The 25,059-nt window shown below is 40.3% G+C and overlaps 2 protein-coding genes across 5 annotated transcripts in view; one reads left to right on the forward strand and one right to left on the reverse strand.

The window, feature by feature from the left end:
* On the reverse strand, positions 1 to 10,312 carry ANKS4B (ankyrin repeat and sterile alpha motif domain containing 4B). 2 transcript variants are annotated; one of them, XM_081819877.1, is made up of 3 exons: positions 9,053 to 10,312; positions 7,521 to 7,763; positions 1 to 2,049 (listed from the first exon to the last, which is right to left on the reverse strand). In XM_081819877.1, exons 2-3 carry the CDS (start codon positions 7,682 to 7,684, stop codon positions 960 to 962), a joined length of 1,254 nt encoding a protein of 417 aa, XP_081676003.1. In that variant the 5' UTR covers positions 7,685 to 7,763; positions 9,053 to 10,312; the 3' UTR covers positions 1 to 959. The 2 variants fall into 2 exon arrangements, with proteins under 2 accessions (XP_081676003.1, XP_006738384.1); XM_006738321.3 differs by having other exon boundaries at positions 7,521 to 10,312.
* The window catches only part of ZP2 (zona pellucida glycoprotein 2), a 26,537-nt gene continuing 6,222 nt past the window's right edge, over positions 4,745 to 25,059 (forward strand). Inside the window, exons 1-7 of one of the 3 annotated variants that reach the window (XM_031033574.2) lie at positions 4,745 to 5,120; positions 19,782 to 19,870; positions 20,814 to 20,897; positions 21,287 to 21,381; positions 22,956 to 23,108; positions 23,898 to 23,939; positions 24,297 to 24,458. In XM_031033574.2, coding sequence (XP_030889434.1) covers positions 5,083 to 5,120; positions 19,782 to 19,870; positions 20,814 to 20,897; positions 21,287 to 21,381; positions 22,956 to 23,108; positions 23,898 to 23,939; positions 24,297 to 24,458 — 663 coding nt within the window. In that variant the 5' untranslated portion in view covers positions 4,745 to 5,082. Of the gene's footprint in view, positions 5,121 to 19,630; positions 19,693 to 19,781; positions 19,871 to 20,813; positions 20,898 to 21,286; positions 21,382 to 22,955; positions 23,109 to 23,897; positions 23,940 to 24,296; positions 24,459 to 25,059 lie in introns of those variants that run through there. The other 2 variants (XM_006738322.3, XM_081819876.1) reach the window with 2 other exon arrangements.

Below are 25,059 nucleotides of genomic sequence, written 5' to 3' on the forward strand. Positions count from 1 at the left end.
GAGGCCTACACAACAGAAATTTATTTTCTTACAGCTCTGAAGGCTGGAAGTGCAAGATCAAGGTGTTGAAAGGTTTGGTTTTTCCTGAAGCCTCTCTCTTTGGCTTGCAGGTGGCTGTCTTCTTGCTGTATCCTCACATGACCTTTTCTCTGTGCATGTGCATCCCCGGTGACTCTTCCTCTTACAAGGACACCATCCATTTGTGTCCCTTATGACCCTTATAACATCATTTAACCTTAATCACCTCTTTAAAGGTCCTACCTCCAAATACAGTTACATTGGGGCTTAAGGTTTCAACATATGAATTTGGGGGAGATACAATTCAAATTATATAAAAGGTACCCCGTATTCTATTTCTTTCTTCACTCTCCCTACTTGCCACTCTATCTCAGTTCCCAGGCAGGAGTATTATAGACCCATGTCCATTACTTGTAAACATGTAAACATCTGTTAAGGGGTTAGGCACATTTAAGTTGGGCATGAAGTCTCAGGCCAATGGAGGAACTCAAGTCTCCACCAACAGACAAAGTCATAGAGCTAAGGACAGAACTGGAGTTGGGTGTCCTCAGGCTTTGAGAATCAGAAGTACACAGCACACTTGTGTGATGAGAGATTATAATTTTTAAGTCCAGAGCTGGAAAAGTAAAGAAAGTTTTTCCTTTCTCTGTCATCCATTTAACCCTTTCTATATACAAAAATATCAAAAAGATAATTGAAGAGAAACACCATTTTCTTATTCCCAGGTCTCCTTGAGTTGCTCACTGGTGGTCAGAGTACACAGGTATAGAGTATTTCTCAGAGTACAGTTTGGGCCTCTTTCTTAGGAGGGTATCTCTGAATCCCTAGAAACCATTCCTGGTGGTCTGGCATTGGGCAGAGGGGGTGTTGCCTGAGTGTTTCCAGTGGGCCACAGCATCACCCCGCTGCTGCAGGCTCACCCTGTGGACCCCAACATTCCATCAGAGGCTGGTGTCGACCAGTTGCCCAGGCTGCTGTAGCACCTGCTTCCTTCTGTTTATGGCATTAAGAACTTTCTTCCTGGGACCGAGCTGCATTTGTATACTCTGAAGGTCCTCATCAGAGCAAAGCAACAGAGCTTCTAGATCAATCTGCTCTCTCATGAAAATGGGAAGGAATTCTCCCAGATGATGAGACTGCAAAAATACTTCCAGAGGAGTAGCATCAACCACATCTTCCTCCCACTCCACTTCATCCTCATCCCAAGGCATCTCATCTTCATGGCTGTTGTCCTCTTCCTCTTTATCAGCCTCAGCTTCATCAGCGTCTGCTGCTCCTTGTCTCTGTAGCAATTCACTGCTCATTTTAAGCCCTAACTCCCTCTTGCTGTCTGAGATGTCTTCGGAACTTGATATTTTGTTCCTTCTAAAAACAATATTTCCTAGACCTGGACGGTTGAGAATGGATTCATGTTGCACACATCCATTCTCCTCTTCTGAGAACTGGAGCTTATCTTGGAAGTTCCCTGAGGATGCGTCTTCTTCCTCTTCTCTGAATACTTCCATCACATTCCTCTGCCCACTTCTGCTCTCCTTTCCTACCTGCTCCGCTGTATCTTTGTTCTTCTTGAACTTTATCTTGAAGGTGTCTTTAATGCCCTTAGACAGTGACCCAAATGTACCAGAAGCAGAAGCATTTGAAAGGGATGACGTGGAGAAAGTGCCCTTGGAAGAAGAAAGAGTCCCAGATTCCTCCTTGCTATAGTTGCGAGCCATCTTATTTTGGTGCTTCTCCTGGAGCTTCTCACATTCTTTGATCTGCCTCCTAGCATTCTTCTGAGCCTGCTCCTTCAGCCTGATAACTTTTTTGGGGTTCATGATATTCTGGGCAGTGGCAGCCTTATCCAGGAGAGCAACACATTCATTTTGCTCTCTGCTGGCAGCAGCATCCAGTGGAGACTGTAAGTTGTTGTCCAGGGCAAAGATGTTGGCACCAAAGTTGACCAGGAATGAAACACAGTGGGTATGACCATTGGAGGCTGCATAATGCAGAGGAGTATTTCCCCAGATGTCGCATCTATTGGGGTCCCCTCTAGAAGAGAAAATATCAAAAATACATACAAAAAATAATTTTTCTTAGAACTGAGGTACAAAAAAATAAAAATAAAACAAAAATGAACAAAATACATGTTAATCCTGCCTTAGCGTTCTTAAAGTCCGACTATGTCACATCTAGACATCACATGACCAGAAACAGAAAGAGCTCATCTCTACCTTTCGTCTCCTTTTTAGAAGCAAGGAAAGCTATCCAAGAACTCTCCCAAAAAGGCAACTTTCATGTCTTGTTGTCCACAGTTGGGTCACATGCCTATAGGAAGAGAAATAGGCTACCATTTTCAACTTAAGTTGATTAAAATCCACCCCCCCACCCCCACCCCTGCTGCAGCTAGGGATAAGATTACCCAGTGGTGTGCTGGTAAATGTTTAACAACTGGTTTACCCAGGGAAAAAGATCAAAGCTCTGATCTATAGCATGTGCCAATTTTTGGTTATAAATACACCCACTATGGCAAAATCCAAGCTACTAATGTGATATTACTGGACAGGGAGTTTGGAAGAGATGTATAGTAGCACACCTTTATAAATTATTCCCACCATATATGTAGATATAATAGACATGCAAAATCTTAAGAGCATAGATAATAGAATGTACTCAAATAATTAGGAAGTGTTAAGTTTTGAGTATTTAAAAATAGTTTGTTAAATTATAAGTTTAAATACCTTTATTTTTAATAATGACTGTTTCACAGACTCTCAGACTTCTGAAAATTTAGCAATCATCTCTCATGAGCTGGTAAGAGCTGGTTCCCAGACGAACCATGAGAGACTGTGGACTCTGAAAAACAAACTGAGGGTTCTAGAGGGGAGGGGGGTGGGGGGATGGGTTAGTCTGGTGATGGGTATTGAGGAGGGCACGTTCTGCATGGAGCACTGGGTGTTATATGCGAACAATGAATCATGGAACACTGCATCGAAAACTAATGATGTAATGTATGGTGATTAACATAACATAAAAAAAAAAAAGAGCTGGTTCCCACTCTAACAGTGCTACCCCACCAGAGTCACATGTAGGAAAATAAATAACTGAACAAAACTGGGATCCCATCAGCAAAAAAGAAGAGTGGAATGGATGTTGGGTAGGTAGCAAACCGTGTCTGCTATAACCATTATTCATAAAAAGGGTAGAACATCTCCACTGATTCCCCAACTTACTTCCCTGTAATTACAGTGTCCTATACGTGAATAGTTCTGCAACAGTTTGTGGTAGAATTGGGGGCACTCTTAGATGGCCAGAGACCCCACGCCAGCATAGAAACAGGCACCTGGTCGATGCTCAGTCAACATTTGTGAGATGACTGAATGCCTAATGGAATCTTGCCCCAGGCTACAACCGCACCCCTCCTATGAGATGGTGAGTTACAAACAGGCACAAACAGAAAGTAAAGTAAGTAGTAACTTACTGTTAATATGGCTCTGGCCTCAAGCCCAAGCCCCTGCTGAGAACTCTGGTAATACAGATTCTAAAGGGCATCTTCCCTCACCCTAGACTAGACCCCCAAATCAGGATCTCACTAAACTTCCCCCAGGCTGGCCCCATGGGAGGACAGGAAAGAGGGTCTGAGAAGGGTCTTGACATTCTTGGTGAGCAGGATCTGGAAACAGGAGAGACGATCTGTACCCTTGCAACTGCAGCATCAACACTCTGCGACCCTTCCACTATTCTGTGCTACTCAAAGTTTGGTCCCTGGATTAGAAGTAGTGGCGGCAGCTGCTAGTTTGCTACAAATGCGGAATCTTGGACCCCAGCCCAGACTTCCTGAGTCAGAATCTGAAGTTTAACAAGATCCCAAGGTGATGTATAGGCTCACTGCAGATTGAGAAGAGTTGCACTGGTCAATGCAGCCCAATTGGTGTCCTGTAATTTGATGAATCAGATTTGTAACTCCTCTGTGGGAACCCTGATCTCCTCCCACTCTTCAGTTATGAGCATCTACACATTCAGTGCCATCACCACCAAAAACTGTCACCATCTCCTTCTTAGAGAAAGACCAGGATAATTATCAGAGGGGTAAAATAGGGCTCTGAGTGCCTAGCTCATTCGTCTGGTGTTACACAGGCAGCCCACTTGGGATCAGGCCTCCCTCCAAGCCTGATGGTCTCCAGCACAACACAGTCCAACCTTAACACACCTCGCTTTTTCTACTTCACCAGCTACGAGGTCTCAAGCTGAACTTCTATAGGACTCAGTGTCCTCATCTGGATGAGGATAAGGATGAGGATAATTTTCATGGAGTTGTTACGTTAATAAGTTAACATAAATCATTAGAAAAGTGCTTGGTACATGGTGAATCTTCAATAAACGTTATTATCATTTCCCTTGTCTCTACACTCATAATCCTTAATTTCATATATTTATTTTTTTCTCATACCCTTCTAATAAAATCCCATAGCACTAGAGTTGCTCCTGCAACTTTTTAACACTTGAAATCTTACTTAATTTGCAACTTTTTAACACTTGAAATCTTACTTAATTTGTCCAACATTTATGTGCCCATCTCCCTAATTAGATAATATGCCTCAGAGGCATATGCCCCAAGCCTGTGTCTTTCTCTCCTTTGTATGGTATCTCCTAGTAGAAGTCTCAGACTCAACCTAAAGAAACCAAGCAGGTAATGTAAGTAACTGCATGGAGCCAGGTTTCTTCTTTCGACAAAGTCATAGCCGAGTGCAAGCTCCAACGAGAAAGGACAGCTGTACTCAGCAGCCGCTGCCCGCCACCTCGAATAAAAGCAGACACAATATAGCCAGAGCTTCCATTTTCCAAACAGAGCCAGAAATCCAGAATTTCATGTGGGATTTTTGATTTTTAAATGTTGGCTCCAGTTTAAAAGAAAAATACAGTGAAGTCCAAATAAAACATATTTGTGGACGAGATCCAGCCCATAAGCTGTCAGTTGGCGACTTCCTTCTGAGCGGAGAACAGCAAGAACAGATGCACATATGGGCGATGTTAAACACGGCATATCTGGGGAACCAGGACTAACTTTCAGCGTGACCAGAGTGCATGGAGATGGGGCAAGAGAAATCCAGGCAAAGAGGAAGGTAAGAAAATGAAATTTAATCTAAGGAAAGCAAATATTAAATAAGATAGTTCTGTTGGGCAGCCACTTCCAAGAGGTCTGGTCAGTACTCCTGATTTAATTGTTTTGGATCCAAGGAAGCCTCTTTCAGCCTTAGCACAGTTGTGTACCTTAGGGGGGCATAGTGCCTCACCCCCAAAGATGTAGTTTTACTTTTTATTTATTTTAACCAAGCACCATATTCAAAAGACTCCTTAAGTACTCTAGACATCAAAGAAGGATTGTAAAAACATCCAAGATGGTAGTATAAACCTAAACAAAAACATACTGGTTAAATTTGCCTGAAATTATTGTTGGATTGGGTAACTTAAAAAAGAAATTACTGAGAGTGAGCTATGGTGGGGATGTTAAGGGTATTAAGAACTTTAGGTTAAATCTACATGCTTTGGGACATATAAAGTAGTGGAATTTTCCTTTCTCAAGAGAACTTACATGATCCTTTCAAGATGGGAGGAAGAACGTGAAGAAAACCTTGAGATGACCCCAAAAATGGGTCTCATTTTAAGAAAATTTCAAACGCAAAATTCCAAATTTATACATGAAACTGTTGGTAAGATGATTCAAGAGTTTCCCTCATACTTTTAAGCTATTTCCACTTGCAAAAATTGTACTTAAAGGCAACTTTCCAAGTTCGTGTATAACTTAAATCAAAATATTTTCTGACAAGTTTCATGCGGTCCTTCTAAATTCAATCTTTGTCTTTCAATCCTTGGTGTCTTTCATACTTCTTGATAGAACCATTACACATATCTGCCCAGGTATTCATGAACTGGTCCCCCCTCGTTTGATGATCTGAGTCCTATATTGATGCTGTATGGTTTGCCTGGGCTAAATTCAGTCTAGCATTGATTTCTTTTCCATTTTTTTTCCCCCAAAGGTGAAACTCACTGAAGAGATTTTAAAATAATCCATATTTTGCCCTTGCTTTTTGGTAGGTCAGTGCATTTGAGCAATGATTTTTAAAGCTGGATTGGTATTGTCACTAAATAGGCAATTTGCTTATATTAACTTACTCTGAGCATTGGGTCCATTTCAATTTTTTCTTTTGGAGTTAATTTGATTTTTTTTTTTTTTCGTGAAGCTGTTCTCAGGAAAAAAAAAATCAGTCTTTCAAAAATGTTTTTCTACATAAAGAATATTTGGACTTACTAGTAATCAAAGAAATGTAAATGAAAACAATGCACTACGATTTTCTTGCCCATCAGCTAGGCAAGGATTAAAAAGAATAGTAATACTCAGTTTTGACAAGAGTATGGGAAAATGAACAATGATGGAGGAATCGTAAAGTGGTTCAAATTTCCTGGCACAATGTGTGCCAGAAGCTGCTAAAACATAGTACCCTCTTGAGTCAACAATTCTGCCTTTAAGAATTTATCCTAAGGAAATATTAGACCTTTGTACAAAGATGAATAAGTAAGGATGTTCATTTCAACTTATTTACAAGTTAAAAGACAGGATTCAAATTTAAATGTCATAAACAAGCAACTGATTAAATTATGATGAAACCATAAAACAGAATACCATGTAGTCATTAAAAAACAGTGGCACAGATTTCTCCTTTAAAGTTACAAATGAGGGGCGCCTGGGTGGCTCAGTCGGTTAAGCGTCTGCCTTCGGCTCAGGTCATGATCCCAGGGTCCTGGGATCGAGCCCCGCATCGGGCTCCCTGCTCAGCGGGAAGCCTGCTTCTCCCTCTCCCACTCCCCCTGCTTGTGTTCCCTCTCTCACTGTCTCTGTCAAATAAATAAATAAAATCTTTAAAAAAAAAAAGTTACAAATGAAAAAAAAAAGTGCAAACCGTCCATAATCTATTGTTAAATAATTAGAAGCAGGTTTCAGAATAGTTGAGGTTCCCTTTTATAGCTTGTAAAGTCAACTACTTCATCTAAGAATCATGGGCTTGCATTAGGATTGAATATTAATAAAAGGCTGTGGGGATTATAATGGCACAGACAAAAAATAAAATAAAATAAAAACACATCATTTGTTCCAATCAAGATTGACATCTTAAAGTCAAGTAGAATAGTGATTCATTTTTAAAGAGTCAACCATTTACACTTTATGGAAAAGATTTTTAAAAGCACAGAATTAAAATATATCCCCCACCCCCAAGGCAGATAACAAAACCTTAAAGTTCAGAATCTTTCTATGTGTGGCTCATAAGGGATGAGCCATCCCCATGGTGCCAGTTCTTAGTGTGAAAAGAGCACCTCTAGGCAGTTTTCTCTCTTTCTCTAAAAAGACAATTATTTAGACAGTCTATAAAGGACAGAGTTTTCACTGACTTCCCTGTCTCTTGCTGCTGTCCGCAAAATCCTACCAGAAGCACCGTCTCCAATAAAAATTAGCAGATTGAACTTACCCTCGGCTGCAGATGATTTCTAGGGCTTCCAGATTCCCATGGTAGGCTGCCAGGAGTGTGGGAGTCATGCCATCTTCATCAGCAAGATTCAGATCTCTCTTGGTAGCCTCTTTCAAAAGTTCCAGGTAGCTATCACTAGCAGCTTGGTGGTAGCGAGTAGACATTTTTTCTGCTCGCCAAAGTCTGGCCAGGTATCACTCTCCAGGCAGAGCAGGTTGTCAGTGCAGCAGCCTTCCTACAAAGCTGGTTAATCAGTGACAAGGAAGAGTGTCACCCCAGGACAAAGCTCATTCCAGCCTCCCTCCATGGAAGTCAACCAGAAAGGTTCATGGCACTGAACTTGGATCTTTGTTTTCTGGCATGGCCATGACATTGAGTATTAAGGACTGCTGTGTTCATCTTGAGTGTTGTAAGGCACATTTAATTTCTTTATATCTGTTAGCAATGTAATACTGGTCATCTAGGCACAGAATGTACAAAATAATTTCCAGACAATTCAGAACTAGTCTAGTTCACAGGGGAGGTCTATTGTTTAAAACTGTTTTATTGAGGTATAATTTATATACTATGAAATTCACCCATTTTAAGTGTTTAATTCAATGATTGTTAGCAAATTTACAGAGTGGCGCAAGTATCATCATAGTCCAATTTTAGAACATATCTATCACTCTCAAAATATCCCTCATGCTCATTTGTAGATCCCCATTCCCATTCCCAACCCCAAGAAAACATTAATCTGTGTCCTATCTCTATAGATTTGCTTTATATGGGCATTTCATATAAGTGGAATCATAAAATATACAGTCTGTGTCTAGGGGGTTTTTTTAGCTTCACATAATTTTTTGAGGTTCATTCATTTTTTAGTATGTAACAATACTTCCTTTTTATTGCTGAATAATATTCTATTATACCAATATACCAAATTTTCATTATTCATCCAGTAGCTGATGGACATTTAGATTGCTTCCTCTTTTTGGTTTTATGAATAATGCTGCTACGATCATTCACACACAAGTCTGTGTAGACATATATTTTTATGTCTCATTTTATGTCTCATGTTTATACCAAAGAGTGGAATGGCTGGGTTATATGGCAATTTATATTTAACTTTTTCAGAAATTGCCAAATGGGTTTTTCAAAGTGACCATACTGTTTTACATTCCCACCAGCAATGGATGGTGAGAATTCCTCCATATCCTTGCAGCTTCTATTGTCTTTCTGTTTATGGCTATCCTTAGTGGGTGTGAAGTGGTATCATTCTGGTTTTAATTTGCATTTCCTAATGAATAATGATGTTGAGCACATCTTTATGTGCTTACTAGCCATTCTTACATCTTATATTTAAATTCTTTGCCCATTTTTCTCTTTGGGATATTACCTTATTAATGAGTTAAAAGAGTTCTTTATAGATTTTGGACAAAAATCCTTTATCAGATTTATTTTCAACTGAATGAAAATGAGAACACAACATCTCAAAATTTATAGGATACAGTTAAAACAGAGCTTGGGGAAGAAATGAGCAGTTTTTATACCTGATTCAGAAAAGGAGAAATAAATCAATAATTTAAGCTTCCACCCTAAGGAAAGGAGGAAACAATAGAAAAATTAGTGTAAATAAAGAGCACAATATTAGATCAAAAACATGGTCCAAATCTATCTGGAATAAAAATAAATGTAAATGGATCAAAGTCATCAGTCAGAAGACCCAGCCATATCTTATTTACAGTAGACACAGCTAAAATATAAAATTGCAGAAAAACTGAAAGCAAAAAATGGAAAAGTTTTATCAAGAAAATGCTGACAGGGGCACCTGGATAGCTCAGCTGGTTAAGCGTCCAACTCTTGATCTCCTCTCAGGTCATGATTTCAGGATGGTGAGATCGAGCCCTGCTTCAGGTTCCACACCTGTCATGGAGTCCGCTTAAAATTCTCTCTCTCCATCTCCCTCTGCCCCTACCCCCCACATGCATGCATGTGCACTGTCTCTCTCTTTCTCAATAAATAAATATAATCTTTAAAAAAAAAGGAAAATACTGACAAAAGTGGTATGGCTATATTTACATCAGACAAAATATAGTTTAAGCCAAAAAAATTGCTAGGGATAAAGATAGATAATACGTAATGATAAAAGGAACAATTCATCAAGAAAATATGATGGTCCTAAACTCGTACGTACATAACATAGCCCCCAGATAGAAAAAACAAAAATTAATAGAATTGGAAGAGAAAGAACAAATCCACAATCACAGTAGGAGGTTTTAATACACTCTCTAAATGTTATATATCAATCAGACTAAAGATCAGTAAAAAACAAAAGATCTGAACACAATGAAAAAGCTTGATTTAACAATCCTATGCAGAACTCTATACTCAATAGAAAATACATGTTCTTTTCAAGCACACAGAAAATATTTATAAAAACTGCCCACCTAATAGAACAAGGGCAGGCCTCAATAAACATCAGATGATAGGTTTCATGTAGACTCTGTCCTCTGAAGACACAACAATAAAATTAGAACCCATCAACCTACATAGCTGATGAACTATTAATATATTCTCTTGTGGTATATATTTTACATAGTTTTTACCATCAAATACATACCATTTTGCATTGTCTTTTCCTCTCTTTAATCCACCATAAGTTATTTCCCATATTGTTACAAAATCTTTCTTAAAAAAGATTTTATTTATTTGGGACGCCTGGGTGGCTCAGTCGTTAAGCGTCTGCCTTCGGCTCAGGTCATGATCCCAGGGTCCTGGGATCGGGCCCCGCATCAGGCTTCCTGCTCCAAGGGAAGCCTGCTTCTCCCTCTTCCACTCCCCCTGCTTGTGTTCCCTCTCTCACTGGGTCTCTGTCAAATAAATAAATAAAATCTTTAAAAAAAAATATTTTATTTATTTATTTATTTATTTGACAGAGAGAGAGAACAAGCAGGGGGAGCAGCAGAGGGAGAGGGAGAAGCAGGCTCCCCGCCAAGCAGGGAACCTGATGAGAGCTCGATCCCAGGATACTGGGATCATGACCTGAGCTGAAGGCAGATGCTTACCCAACTGAGCCACCCAGGCACCCCACAAAAATCTTTAATATGTTTGGGTAATAGTCCATGTAATTGAAGTGAGGAAGACCTATTTTCAAAGTCTGTAACATTTATTCTTCTTATCTCTTTTTGTCTAAGCCTTTATTCCAAGAAAGTATCTGTTCACTTTGAGAAAGTACAACGCTTTCATCTGCAAGCCCCTCACAATAATGAGCTCCAAGGGTCAACGTTTGTTCCTTTTTGTGGTTTCTATGAGAACACCAGTAGAAGCTGTATAAGCAACCTGGAGGGCAGCAGCATTATTTATTTGTAAAGGGGGAAAATAATTTTTTTTTAGCCCAGAGAGAGTGAAATATTCAAACATGATTGTGGATACTTTGAAAACAAGGTAATGTTCCTCAACTAATTTTTGCATGAGCCACTTTAAACATAATTGCATTCATTAATGCACTCTAAAATAGAAAATCATATGTAACCTCAGAGAGGGCTTCTCAAAGATGGATTATTTGTAGTAGAATGCTAAGTGCCATTAAACAAGGAGTCCATTACGAGATGAAGATGATGATAGTGATAATGTGATAACAATGATGGGGAGAAGGAGAATAAGGATGAGAATGGAAGCAAAGATAAAGGAGGACAGAGCAATTATAGACAAGAAGAAGAAGGGTTGAAAATGGAGGAGAAGGAAGAGTTTCTCAACTCCAGTAGTACCTATGACTTGGACTTAAACTCTTCTGTGAAATGGTAAGACATCTGAGCTGTTTTGTTTTTTTTTTTTTTAATGGTAAATCTCCTGGCACCCTTTGGCATTTCCTTGGAAAAACTTCTTCTTCAAAAGAATGGGTTGGCAGGAGGGGAAGAATGAAGGGGGGGAAATCGGAGGGGGAGACGAACCATGAGAGACTATGGACTCTGAGACACAAACTGAGGGTTCTAGAGGGGAGGAGGGTGGGAGGATGGGTTAGCCTCGTGATGGGTATTAAAGAGGGCACGTTCTGCATGGAGCACTGGGTGTTATACACAATGAACCATGGAACACTACATCAAAAACTAATGGTGTAATGTATGGTGATTAACATAACATAATAAAAAAAAAAAAAGAAAAGAAAAAGAATGGGTTGGGAAGGGGAGGTAAAGCAGAAATAAATCCCAAACTTGAAGATCCTCCTTAACCCATTCCCTCAAGATGAGGTTGACAAAAGAGGGTTGGACCGAGAAGACCTGAAGTCCATTTGATCTAGAAGAACTTACAGCATCTACTTGAATCTCCATTTCTTTGTGGATAAAATCGGGGAATATTGTTCATGATCATATCATCATCTAAGCTTATAATAGTAAAGGTGAAATGAGCTAAAATTCCTTACAAACTGTAAAGTATGGTTTTACAAATGTAAAGAAGCCATGTGATTGTGGCTAAGGGAGCAGAGAGAGAGAGAAGTAAAACTTAGTAATTTTTCTTATTTTCTACTGCACTTCTCAAAGTACAAAGGAAACAAAATTGGTAGAAGATGGTGAGGGCAGAGACTAATGAAAATAAGACAGATTTGCATATAATTTAGACACTAACTGCTCATGAGGGGTCTGGAAAATTGTGGGGCAACTGTGGCTTGTGACTTTATGTTTTGATAGTAATTGGCCTTGTGGAAAGAAGGTGAGTCTGTTCCGACAGGATGCTGCTGGGCTCTTTGAAGGTCAGAGAAGAATATCTGCCCTACACGCTGGTGGAGAGACTTAAGGGTCAGACTTAAATGTCCATGACCTTCTCCTCAATTGTTCTATTACCGAGCAAGTCAAGGCCCTCATCAACTTTCTCTTGTAACCAAACCTGCCCTTCCCCCACCTGCCTATACTCCTGCCATATTAGTATAACTTTAGAGAAACATCCAGCTAGTGACTTCTATGTCCCTCTGGCTGCCACTTAGGTTCAAAGGGAGTAGGCTTTCTTTCCTCCTTTGTTTTCTTAAAAACTCACTTAATACCTGACATTTCAAGCATTTAACTATTTCACTTTTGAGAGGCCTGTTGACCCAAACACTTCATTTTGCCAATGACCCACAGAAAACAGGGATAATTGGGCCCCGAGGGAAAGCACTTGGAGAGTCTCTCACTAATGGATCTCCTCCTCCATGCAAAGCAAAGGCATTGTCCACTCTTCATTGTTGTGTTTATAATTTTACAGCCTCTCCTGCCACCGCCCAGCTACCTGAGAGCTGAGTGTTGTAAACAGTTGTCCTATCTACCCTGGAGTCCAATCCTGGCTAAGAGGAAGTAGCCCTTGAATGGAGAATTTACCTAGGATTCTGACTTATCTATAAAACAAAGTCCTGTGTGTTCCTTTGCCCAGGGAGAGAGATGGAAGGAACAAATATTAGTGGTAGTTGGTACCTCCAGTCTACCCCAAGGAAAACCAATGCCAGCAAAGTGGAAACCAAACTTCTCCTTTGTTCTGAAAAACCATTCACTGCTAATTGGGAAAGAAATTCAATGGCTTGTGCAATCCAGAAACGCATATTTTTATTAATGAGATTGCCCCCTAAACCTCAAGAGATCTGGTTTTCACAAAAGCAGCCTGTATTTGTTCTCCAAAGCTATTCATGCCTAATTACAGAGGAAATTCACTTGTATGGTAGGGAAGCACATTTTCACCTAATAAGGAAAAAGAAAAGATCTAAGCAAAACGTTTGCTTTTAACAAGATTACTTCAGCTAATGAGCATCTTATTATGAATTTTAATGAAAATAAAAGCAATAACAGAAAGTGAAAAAAATTAAAAGGGATTACAAAAGTCCTGTTGTTACACAGAAAACTTAAAGGAATTAAGCAAGGGCATAAGAGGAATCATTAATACACGACTTTATGTGCTGAACTTGGGTTTGTGAGAAACCTACCTGTTGAGGTAAAGACATTTTCAAGTCCATTATCCAGAAAATGTCACTTACACATGTATTTTTTCCTCTTCAGCACAGCAATAAAACTCTTCAACATATTTGATGTGGATTTTTCCTATTCAAAAGAGATTGAACAACCCTGCTTCTCATTAAAACACATACATCACTCTTAAAATACGGAGAAACTTTCTTTCCCACGTTGAAGGTCATTGGTGGTATTTTTCTTAGAAACATCGTTAAATACAAACATGAGGCGATCAAAGGAACCATTGTCTGCCCTTTTGGTTTTTTTCTTCTCCAAATGAAAACATTTATGAAAATATTTGGTGGGTAAGTCGACTATTGAAATTGTAATGTCCCTGAAGTATTGATTGGGCTTAATTTATTCACATAAGTTTCAAGCCATTCAAAGCCCCGTTTCTCTGCCAGAAAAACAGACAGAGCTGTTATTGTACCATCTGGTTTGCATGAGGAATCTCCTGGCATCTCTTAACTGCACATTTTATAAATGCTAAATCCCAGATGGCATTACATTGTAACAGTGGAGAGTTTTATAAAGGTTTCCAAAAACAAATTCTTTAAAATGTGAATGCTGGATAGTCTAAGCAGGGACCATGAATTTAAACTCTACATTTCAATCAACTGGTTCTGTTAGCTAGACGAATTTTCTTTTTCTTTTGCCTTTTCCCCTCTCTATTTAATTACTGGCTCTGTGAATTGAAGACGTCAATCAATAAAATCATACGACCTGAATCCTTACCCAAAGCTTAAGTTCTTACAAAAATTGCAAGAACAATGATCATTGGAAAACCTGTATTAGCTGCCATTTTGTTTCAAGATGGCAGAATTTACCACAAGGGAGGTATGTTATAGCACCCGTTAGCAGATCATCAAATACCATCAAAACCATTCAACTCTCTCAAAGCTGATAGTTGGACTGGAAACCAGGCAAATGTGAACACCATGCCTTGTGTTGAAACAAAACTCTAATACAGTAATGGTTAAGATTCTTAAGTTAGAGACTGATGGACACTAAACCAGAAATTAGATTCCATCATTAATTTTGGCAGATTACTTCTGAGCTTCAATTTCCTCACCAGTAAAATGAAGAGAAAACTCCACAGAGTTATTGCACATAATATTATTTACAGATTATTTACAGGGTTGTTGCAAGTAACTAGGGTTAGTAGTTGTAAAATACTTCACATAGTGGTGTGGTGTGTAATCATTACTCAATGAATGTAAATTAGTAGTCATCCTACTGGAAATAGAAGCAGAAGTAGAGTAGAAGCAGTAGGAGGGGGAGCCTTCTTTAGGTCAATCATAGATGTATAATTACTGCATTTTCTTGAAACTTCTCTTGCCTCTGCATTTTTCTCCTCAGTAACAACAACAACTGGGACTTGGATTTTTTGGTCCTATCCCTTACCATGGTACAGTAAAAAGAGTACATATTTTATAGTCACACAGAGTTGTATTTCAATCTGAGACTATGTATTTGTCTTCTAGTGGGCTACCACAACAAAGTTCCTCAAACTGGGTGGCTTAGCCAACAGAATTTTTTTCTTATAGTTCTGGAAGTTAGAAATCTGAAATCAAAGTGTCAGCAGGGTTGGGTCCTTCTGAGGGCTGTGGGGGACTATTCTGCGCGGCTCTCCTTCCCTTGTAGATGGCTATCTTCTCCCTGTGTCTTCACATTGTCTTTCCTCGGTGTAGGTCTCTGTCCAAATTTCCTCTTCTTCTAAGGACACCAGTCATACTGCATTATGGCCCACCCTAATGATCTCAGTTTAAGTTAAGTTAGAGGCTCTACCTCTAAATACAAAAACCTCCAAAGAGCGAGGCTCAGAACTGGCATATTGCCATTTCCACCACATTCAGTTGGTCAAACCAGCCAGATTCAAGGGGGAATGAAGGGCACAGGGAAGAAGTTGACCTGAAGGGGCGCCTGGGTGGCTCAGTCATTAAGCGTCTGCCTTCAGCTCGGGTCATGATCCCAGGGTCCTGGGATTGAGCCCCGCATTGGGCTCCCTGCTCCATGGGAAGCCTGCTTCTCCCTCTCCCACTCCCCCTGCTTGTGTTCCCTCTCTCACTGTGTCTCTCTCTGTCAGATAAATAAATAAAATCTTTAAAAAAATAAGTAAATAAAAATTTTAAAAATAATAAAATAATAATAAAAATTAAAATTAAAAATAAGCTGACCTCAAAACATATTGTAAGGGATGGGAGTACAGGAAGAGGTGGAAGATTGTGACTTTTCCAACAGATCTCCACATCAGCTTCAGAATTTTAATATCAACTAAAAGGAATATGCTGCATTGCTAAGGAGATCTTTTCTCTATTTCTGTGGTAACCACTGCCCTAGCTACTACCTATGGAGTAATCTGTGTTTATACTTGTGTACAAATGGGTTTTTATTTAGAACTTCTGAGCCTTCTCTGTCACCCATTTCCCTAAGCTTCCCTATCTTTATATTTACAGGTCGATGAAGCTTCGTATGCCTTTGTCCTAGTTCTTTCTGAGCCCATGACTATCAGGAGGCTTATTCAACTTGGATCTGTCTAAAGAACCAAAGGGGAAAATGACATTAACACTGTATAGTTACACTGTTGAAGGAACTACCATATGATGTTCAAGAACATTCTCATTGACACAGTCTAACTTATTTTCCCAAGTTAAATTCATATCTGACATTTGAAAGCTATTTTAAGCTGTATTAGCATAGCTGGTAGAAGTTTCTACACTTCTTATTTATCTTACACTGCTAAATTCTAATTAATGCCATCTTGTTCTTCCAAAGCTAACTGAAACTGCAAGAGAAGCACGGAGTTTTAAAACACCCCCTCATACACACACACACAGAGAAAGAGAAAGAGAGACAGAAAGAGAATGAGAAAATCATAACGAATTAGAAAGAGCTTGGGAATGGACGTCAGGACCTAGTTTATCACTGGAGCTCTGCTGCTAACTTTCTATATGATCTTGAGCAAGTTACCAAACCTCTTAGGCATCATTTCTTCATTTTACAATAGGGATATGGACTTTAGAAGCCTCATGAGCCAAATCCACTCACTTGAGTGTTAATACCTTTATACCAGGAAGTTTGAACCCACGAGCCTTTGATCCTATGGCTTACACTGATCACTTAAATACAACTCAGATCTACTGTTACTGCTGTTATCACTTTATTTTAATTGTTATATTATCACCAAGACAATTCAATCAATACAGAAAAAAATAAAGTCAGAAAAACAGGAGTTTCCCACCTCCCTATTCCTACGGATGATATAGTACATATATTTACAACCAGTAGTAGAATGAGAGCACAAATCAATCACAACCGACAACAGTTGTAAATGGCGAGCATAGCCTGACTGGCTGGACTGCCTGATTACTTGCACGGTCTCCTCCCCTGGGTAACATGGTTAGCTCTCTGGAAATGCCTTCCTGGATTTTCAATGCAAATACACATTTATATACCCATGCACAGACACATAAATATACAGACATACACGTAGTTTTTTCTTTTTTTTAAGTAAAATATGAAAACATTAATTATACACCTCTAAAACTCCAATTTCATTGTGGACATCTTCAATATCAGCATCCACAGATCCACCTGAATCCACAGATTCATTTCAGTATCTGAAGATATTCATAGTTTATCTAACCATCTCCTGATGATAACATTTAGGTTGTCTTCAATTAATATGTTTATATTGTAGAAAATAAGAAGCTTGGAATTTAAGAATCGTAAACTGTTGCTTATAAGAACTGTTTTCAGAAGTAAGGAGGGCACTTGCCCAAATAAGACAACAACACTGCCTTGTTCTTGTGCATAACAACCTAAAATTCCCTTCAAGAAATGCCTGGTGATTAGCAAGCGGTAAGTCACCTCAGGACCCTCTGGGAGAGACCCATCCAGAGAGAGGGAATACCTTGTAGTGATTAGCAAAGTGTGCTAATGAAATTAGTCTCTGGTGTGCTCACCACCTTCACCAGCGCCCACAGTGGTCCTCCTTCTCTCCATGCCTCCTGCTCAGGGCTTTTGTGCTGCCCCTTAGTCTCACAGAACCCCCAATTTGGGGCTGAGACCAGAGCTACCCTTTCTAAGGCAAGACCTAACACTCTAGAGAAAAAGCACAGTATGGGGGCCAGGGGGGAAGAGAGCTTGGGGGCAGGGCCTCAGAAGGTGGAGCAACACATCAGCCTATTGCCTCTCTCACCACCTTCTTACCAGGTCTTTCTGAATCTTCCCCCCACACTCCATCCTCTCCTGCCTTCCCATCACAGCCTTAACCCATCATGGTAGAATACCTTCACATCTGCAGAAAAGGTGTCACTTTTTGGAAACTATACTTCAGAGGAAAGGAGTAACTATTGCTATCGTGCCTCTGCTCAGAATCTAAATCCTGTCACCATCTCTACTCCCAGAGACTTGCTTGTCCTGACTTTTGCTCCAGCTCCCCAATTCCATATAACATAATGGGTTAATTCCCATGAAGAAGTTAACTGCTAGCAACCACTCATTTTCTTGCCTCCCTCCCTCCAGGTATTTGCCAAATTTCCTTGATCTTAAGACTCACCTGTGGTGCTTGTTAAACAATACATCCACTCAGGACCCTCCCCTGGAGAGCCTGATTCCACAGCTTTTGGGTGAGACCCAGGAATTTGTGCTGTTAATGAGAGCCCCATGTGGTGTTTTAATCAAGGAAGTTGGGGAAATACTACTCTAACCTACAATTGTATTTCAGACACCTGTAACAGGCAGTGGAAATTACTCCTAGGGTTACACCACAAAGACAACACATAAATCAATAATTGCAAATGTGACCCCATGACTTGCACAGAATTTGAACACTAATCACCTATTAATAGAACATGGGTATTAAGGAGGGCACGTACTGCATGGAGCACTGGGTGTTATACGAAAACAATGAATCGTGGATCACTACATCAAAAACTAATGATGTATTGTATGGTTACTAACATAACATAATAAAATTAAATTAAAAAAAGAACATGGGTTGCAGACATCTAGGTGTCTCAAATTGCAGTGAAAGATGCTGAAAAGATATGTTGATTAGGCCTCAGAAAATGTGAGTTCTCAACATGGCTCTGACAGTCAGTTGCCAACAGGCTGGGGCAAGTTGCTTTGCCTCAGTTTCCCCATGTGTAAACTCCCAACTGGTACATAATATGACATTCTTATTTAGATCACTACTCTCTTTGACCCAGAATTTCTACCTCCAGGAATTCATCCCAAGGGTTAAGCAGGGAAATATACAAGAATGTCCATCATATTATGGTTTATGATGATGAAAAATTGGAAGCTTTTGTAATGTCTATCATTAGGAACAGTTAAACACTGATTTGTCTAGACATTGAACATGATGCAACCTTAAAAATGGTAATGGAGATCTTTATGTTTGATATAGAAAATGTCCATGACATGTAAAATAATAAAAGCAGGTTACGAAACAGAACTTAAACTTTGATCCCAGGTTGTTGGTTTTAAGTGTGTGTGGTGTTTGTATAAAAAGTCCGTAAAGTTACATATCTAAATATTAGCAGTGGCAAGATTACAGGTGACTTTTTTCCTTTTCTCTATATCGTTCTGTAATTGTCTGCATTTTTTGCAGTACGCTTCAAGTTTATACTTGGGGGAAATAATATATCATCTATTTTCTGTAAAGGTACTGCATGCACATTGCCAGGGTAATGTCCACCATAGCTCGAAGGCTAGGGGTTACATAAAGGAAAGGTGATATGAACAAGAGAGATTCTCTCCTCAATAAAACCCACCGCCTTCTTTCTCTCTACATTGGAGTTGTAAATACTTCGCCCAGAGAAACTAATTTTGCCCAGTGTTATGGAGAAAAACACCAACTCATTCACCTGGAGCCAATTTCAGGGAACTCTGGTTTCATGGCAGGCCCGCGGAGCACCTGGTAGAATAACAGAAACGCAAGTGTCAGAAAAGGCAGAACTATGCTTCCTCTGATCAGGCCTTCCAGAAAGCCTCTCCTGTCCCAAATCCCTCCCTCTCAGCTGGGAGGGCTGGGGAAGACTCAGGTGTCTCCAATGGGAGAGGGCAGGGTCACATCCTGTTTTCTGCTATAAAAAAAAAAAAGCACAGAGGCGCCCACCCACCTACCTGATTGATTTGGTGATACATTTGGCCATGGCGTGCAGACGGAAAGGAGATGGTGGGAGTCCCTCAAGCTGGTTTAGTGCAGATTGGAGGTGAGTAATCCTGGCAGCAGAGGGAGGGGACACAATGGCCTTATCTGCTGAAATTCATTCCTCCTTAACTCTCTCCAATCCCCTTTTAGCACCTACAGGTCACTTTCTTTATTCTTCATCCTTGTGACTTCAGTGAACTCAATAGGTGTTATTCAATTGGGGAATCCTGCCTTCCCAGGTATGCCTGTTGGGGGAGGGGAAATGCCCTTAGCATCTCTAAAACAGGTTGCAACTAGATAGCCAGGAAACCTAAACATGGCTCAGACAATCTCCACTCACCCCCTTTCTTACCTTGACCAAGTCAATAGATTTTTCCATTGCTTACCTAGGGCTTGCTATACTAGCTAAACAAAAGACCTTGTAATACACCTGTACTACTTTCTACTCCCTCATTGCTCAAGCGTTATGGTATCCAAAGAACAGCAAAACACAATGCTAAGCGCCCATCCTCAGGAGCAATCATTTTCAAATACAAACTTGTGCTTAAGGAAAGCATCAGCATAACAGACAAAATTGGAGCTGTTCCACTTATAAGAGCTTTTCAAACTTTCACCTGAGCGAGAGGATGTAGAGTAGCAGATTATAGGTAGAATTTAGCCTTTAAAAAGTGTCCTTTGGCTTATGTGGGGCATTTTATTTGAAGTTTAAGTAATCTCTACACTCAACATGGTGCTCGAACTCATGACCCTAACAAGAGTCTCTCATGCTCTCCTGACTGAGCCAGCCAGGTGCTCCACTTAAGGCATTTTTTTTTAAACTTCAAGTTGAAAAGTCTTTAGACAGAACATTTGTTCTCCAATTCTTCACAGACCTACCATCCCCACCTCCATCAGCTTCACTGTCAAGGTTCTAGCCTGGTCCCTGTATGCATGGTTAAACCTAGACTAGAACTTCAGAAAGCCCCAGGCATTTAATTGGGACCTTTCTTACAGCTTCTTGCACAGTAGTTATATCTTTTTCCACCAATCTGTGAGCTCCTTTAGGGTGGGGGTCAAGCTTTGCCTCTCTCAAATGGTATCCTTCCTTGATGCCTATTGGAGAAGAAGTGCCTCCATACACTTCTGTAGGAATCCTGCCTCCTGCTGCTCAGAGATACCCTAAATGCTTCCTTTGCTCTTCAGGTACTGTCATTTGCTATGAAAATAGAATGGTAGTGGAATTTCCAAGGAATCTGGGCACCAAAAAATGGCATGCATCTGTGGTGGGTAGGTAATGTGTATATTCTTATCTTAGTCTTAGTAGAAAGCCCTTGGCTCAAGGCTAGCCCCATTTTTCAGGTGAACAGAATACATACTTGGGAGCAACTCGCATCCAATTTCCATGATGCCCTAGGGGTCCCTGATTTGCATGATGCCACCAAGAGTGGAAGACCTTGTCTTTCCTTAGAAACTTGTCTTATCTCAGAATCCCCTGGGAAATTTTTAGTTGCAAATCACAGCATCTCTCAAAGCTAGGGTTATGTCACCCACATGGGACAATAAAAAGGGAAGTGATTTGAAGTAGCTTAGAAATGGATTGGCAGTCTTGGCTATGTAGCTTTGGTTTACTTTGTCACTGAAATGTACTTTTTGGCCCTTTGCTCTGGCTTCTGTAGATCCCTTTAGTTTTGAATTGTTGAACTGCACTTCTATCCTGGACCCAGAAAAGCTCACCCTGAAGGCCCCATTTGAGACCTGTGCCAGGAGAGTAGTAAGTAATCGCTTTGAGGAGTGATTTCGGAAGTAGTATCCTAGTAGTTACTACTAGTCACCCTACTAGCTAAGGATATAGGCTTGAGGGTAGAGCATTTATTCTCAACCAGGGGTGGTTAATGTGCCTGGTGGTGGTGGTTGGTTGTTTTTGTTGTGTTTTTTGTTTGTTTGTTTTTGTTTTTGCTTTCTGTTTTGTCTGCCCAGGGGATATTTGGCAATGTTTGGAGACCTTTTAAAGACCTTATTGGCTGCCACAGCTGGAGTGGGGGGCTGTCCATACAAGCTGAAGTTGCTGCTAAATAGCCTACGTTGTACAGGGCGGCCCCCTTTAAATGCCAATAATGCTGAGGTTGAGAAACCCTGAAGTTGGGGCCTTGGTGGGAGTCCTGGCCTTACCACTATCTAGTTGAGATCTCTAGCAAGAGAGCTAACCTTTCTAAGCCTTTGCTTGTTTGCTGGAAAAGTGGGATTATGGTACCCTCTCCAAAGGGTATCTAAAGATGAATGATAAGATGCAGATGAACTTGTCACAGCAACAAGATACAACAAATGCTCAAAATGAGCTATTTTTGGTCTGTAACCTCCATGGGAAATGGAAGGCTATTTTGGTGCTGGCAAACAGAGCTGTTATGCTATAAAAACAGGTGTGGGAAGGCAAGCAGCAGCTGAGCAATAGGGTTTTCTCTATTGCCAAGCAACAGTACTGCCTAATTGGGGTTATTGGGAGCAGTAAAAAGAAACCCGCCAAGCAGTTCTCAAGCTTGTAGTGCACAAAGAATCACTTGGGGAATTTGGAAAGTATAGACTTAGTTCATTTAGTTCATGACTTAGGTCTGAGGTACATGGTAGAAATCTGTTTAACTGGCCACTTCATCTAATTCCACGGTGCAGATCTTCAGTAATTTTTTCCTTTCTCAAATAGCCCTTACCAACTTTTAGAGAGCTTAGAGTTGCTTTCCTATAGAACAGTGGTCTGCAAACTAAAACCTGTGGATGGCCCCATGTAGCCCATGGTATGCACGGGTGCATGTGTGTGATGGTCCTTGAGCTAAGAATGGTTAGGTTTTAAAGGGTTTAAAATAAAAAATATATGCTAGAAATAATGTGTCCTAAAAAAGCCTAAGATATTAATATTTTAGAGGAAAAGGGTGGCTGTCCCTTGAAACTATAAGTTCCCTAAACCAAGGGAAACATCAAAGTTGGCTCTGCCCAGCACCCAGAACAATGGCTGCTACATAGGTACTCAATACATGTTTGAATGACTTGGGTAGAGGCCCCAAATTAGCCAGAACCATGATATTCAGACAAAGGTAAATGTCAAGAAGAACTCAAATAGAACTCCAGTCCCTGAAGCTCAGGGAGCTATTTGCTGCCAAGACAGGAATCTTCCTGGGATATCTAAAAGGGTTAGCTGTAGAGTCTGTTGATAGAGGAATGAGGTACCTTCCAGAACCTGTGGTACTGGTAACCTCAAGAATTTTGCCACTCAGCTGGGTCCAATGGTATTATGGAATTGCCTTTCCCACAGAGGTCCCAGCACTTAACTCTTCTTACCATGCCATTTACACACAGTTTGGCCAGCACCAGGTGACCATCAGTCTCACGGACAACAGTACTGCTTCAAGACATACGGCTTTCATATATCCGATCAGCTGTCCAGTTGTGCAAGCAGAAGAAACCCATGAGCATGCAGGATCCACTATCTGCACAAAGGATTCCATGTCTGTGAGTGAAGCAGGCTGACTGCTTCTCATGGCTACTGTAGGGGAAATGTGGCGGTCTACACAGAGCTGGGGTTAGGAACAGGATCAGGATTACAATCCTGTATTCACTACTAATTGGTTGAGTGGCTTTGGATTGATTTCTTAACCACACTGAGCCTTTGTTTCCAAGTCTAAAATAGGGGGAATAATCTCATAGGTGGCACTGAGAATTGAGAAGGTATATACAGTGCTCAGCACATCATACCTAGCAGTAGAAAAGATTCCATTGGTAGCTGCAATCACATTAATAATCATTTGACAAACTGAATAGCTGTCATGCCCCAGGTTCTATGCCAGATGATAGGATATAGTAAAAAAGCAAAACATTCACATATTCAGGAATTTTGTAGTCTAACATAACTAATATTGATAATGGACAAATAAAATATATTCATACTTTGTTATAACAATGATAGAACTGCATGGCTTGACCTAAATCTTGATTCCTATGGACAAAGGTAAAAAATGTGCATCTAAGAATCCATTGTCTTAACTTAAAACTGGAAGGGAGCTTAGATCTTCCAATTGCCTTATGGCATCAGAAGCTCAGAGATGAAATGATACCTAAGGGCACAGCTAGTTTTCATGACTGGGCCTGTGCCTTTTCTTAGTATACACCACAACCAGACCTTTTGGTGTAAGAACTACATAGCAGTTCCTGTGGGCGTTTTGCACATACTGTCAGGTAGCGTGATTTCAGAAACTTGCTCCTCCAATTCAAAGCCTCACATCATGGTTTCTTTTCTTCCAGTTTACCTTTAATGTTATTCCTGGCATGGCTGATGAAAATGCGGTATGGAAGTAACTTTTTAAATTACAGACCTAAGTAACCTTTAGTTTATAGTAAAGGTAACCTAACTTCAATCCTGACTTAAACTATTGAATGTGGGATGTCTGGGTGGCTCAGTTGGTTAAGCGTCTGCCTTCGGCTCAGCTCATGATCCCAGAGTCCTGGGATCAAGTCTTGCATCAGGCTCCTTGCTCAGCGGGGAGCCTCCTTCTCCCTCTGCCTGTGGTTCCCCCTGCTTGTGTGTGCTCTCTCTCTCTCTGACAAAATATTAAAAATAAATAAAAAATAAAATATTAAAATGACAAATAGTCTTAGGGTTAAGGGGAGCACCAGCCCTCTAAATGAAACTTCTGTCTTTAGGAACACAAGACTCTGAGATGGATCATGGAGGTTAGTGATGGTGTAAAAGTCCAAACTCTGACTTTTAAGGAGGCCATGACACAAGGATATAATTTCTTCTTTGATAAGAACAAGCTAAGCATCCAAATGTCATTCAGTGCCACTGGAGTGACTCACTATGTGGTAGGTGTGAATCTTCTTGTACCACCACCCAAGCACAGACCAGTATTTCTAAGTCCAAGTGTCCTCTCAACCATGTCTTCAAATGAATGGAGAATACAATTGATTTCACAGGTATCTTAATGCCTGCCATGTGCTAAGCCCTGCACTGAGGACTAAAGATACAAGGGTGAACAAAATGGATCCGTTCTTCCCGTTGATGTATAATCATTCTATAATATGATAGAGGGTGGTACTAAAGTCTTCTATGAATTAAGGTGTTCTGTTTTATCATTTTCCTATAATATGGTTCTCCTGTAGGAATTAGTGCTTTTGGGGCCAACAATCAAGACATGAAATTAATGAATTAATGAACAGGTCCTGGCACCTAAGCAAGCTTACATGTCAGCCATTTTAACAAGAACAGTCCTGTTACACATTGAGTATAAACTGCACGCAGAGTCCTGTAAACCTTTCTGAGTGCTGTTACCACAGCTTTTGCTCACATCTGCCTAGAAATCACCTACAGGTCCTACCATTAGACAACGGTAACTGGCCAGGTGCTCTAGTTTTAAAATCTTGTAATCGTGACACCTGATGAACAGTATCTGGACAAAATGCTTAA

The sequence above is a fragment of the Leptonychotes weddellii genome, chromosome 5 (genome assembly GCF_054177405.1).
Source record: "Leptonychotes weddellii isolate Sample4059 chromosome 5, ASM5417740v2, whole genome shotgun sequence".
Taxonomy (NCBI): domain Eukaryota; kingdom Metazoa; phylum Chordata; class Mammalia; order Carnivora; family Phocidae; genus Leptonychotes; species Leptonychotes weddellii.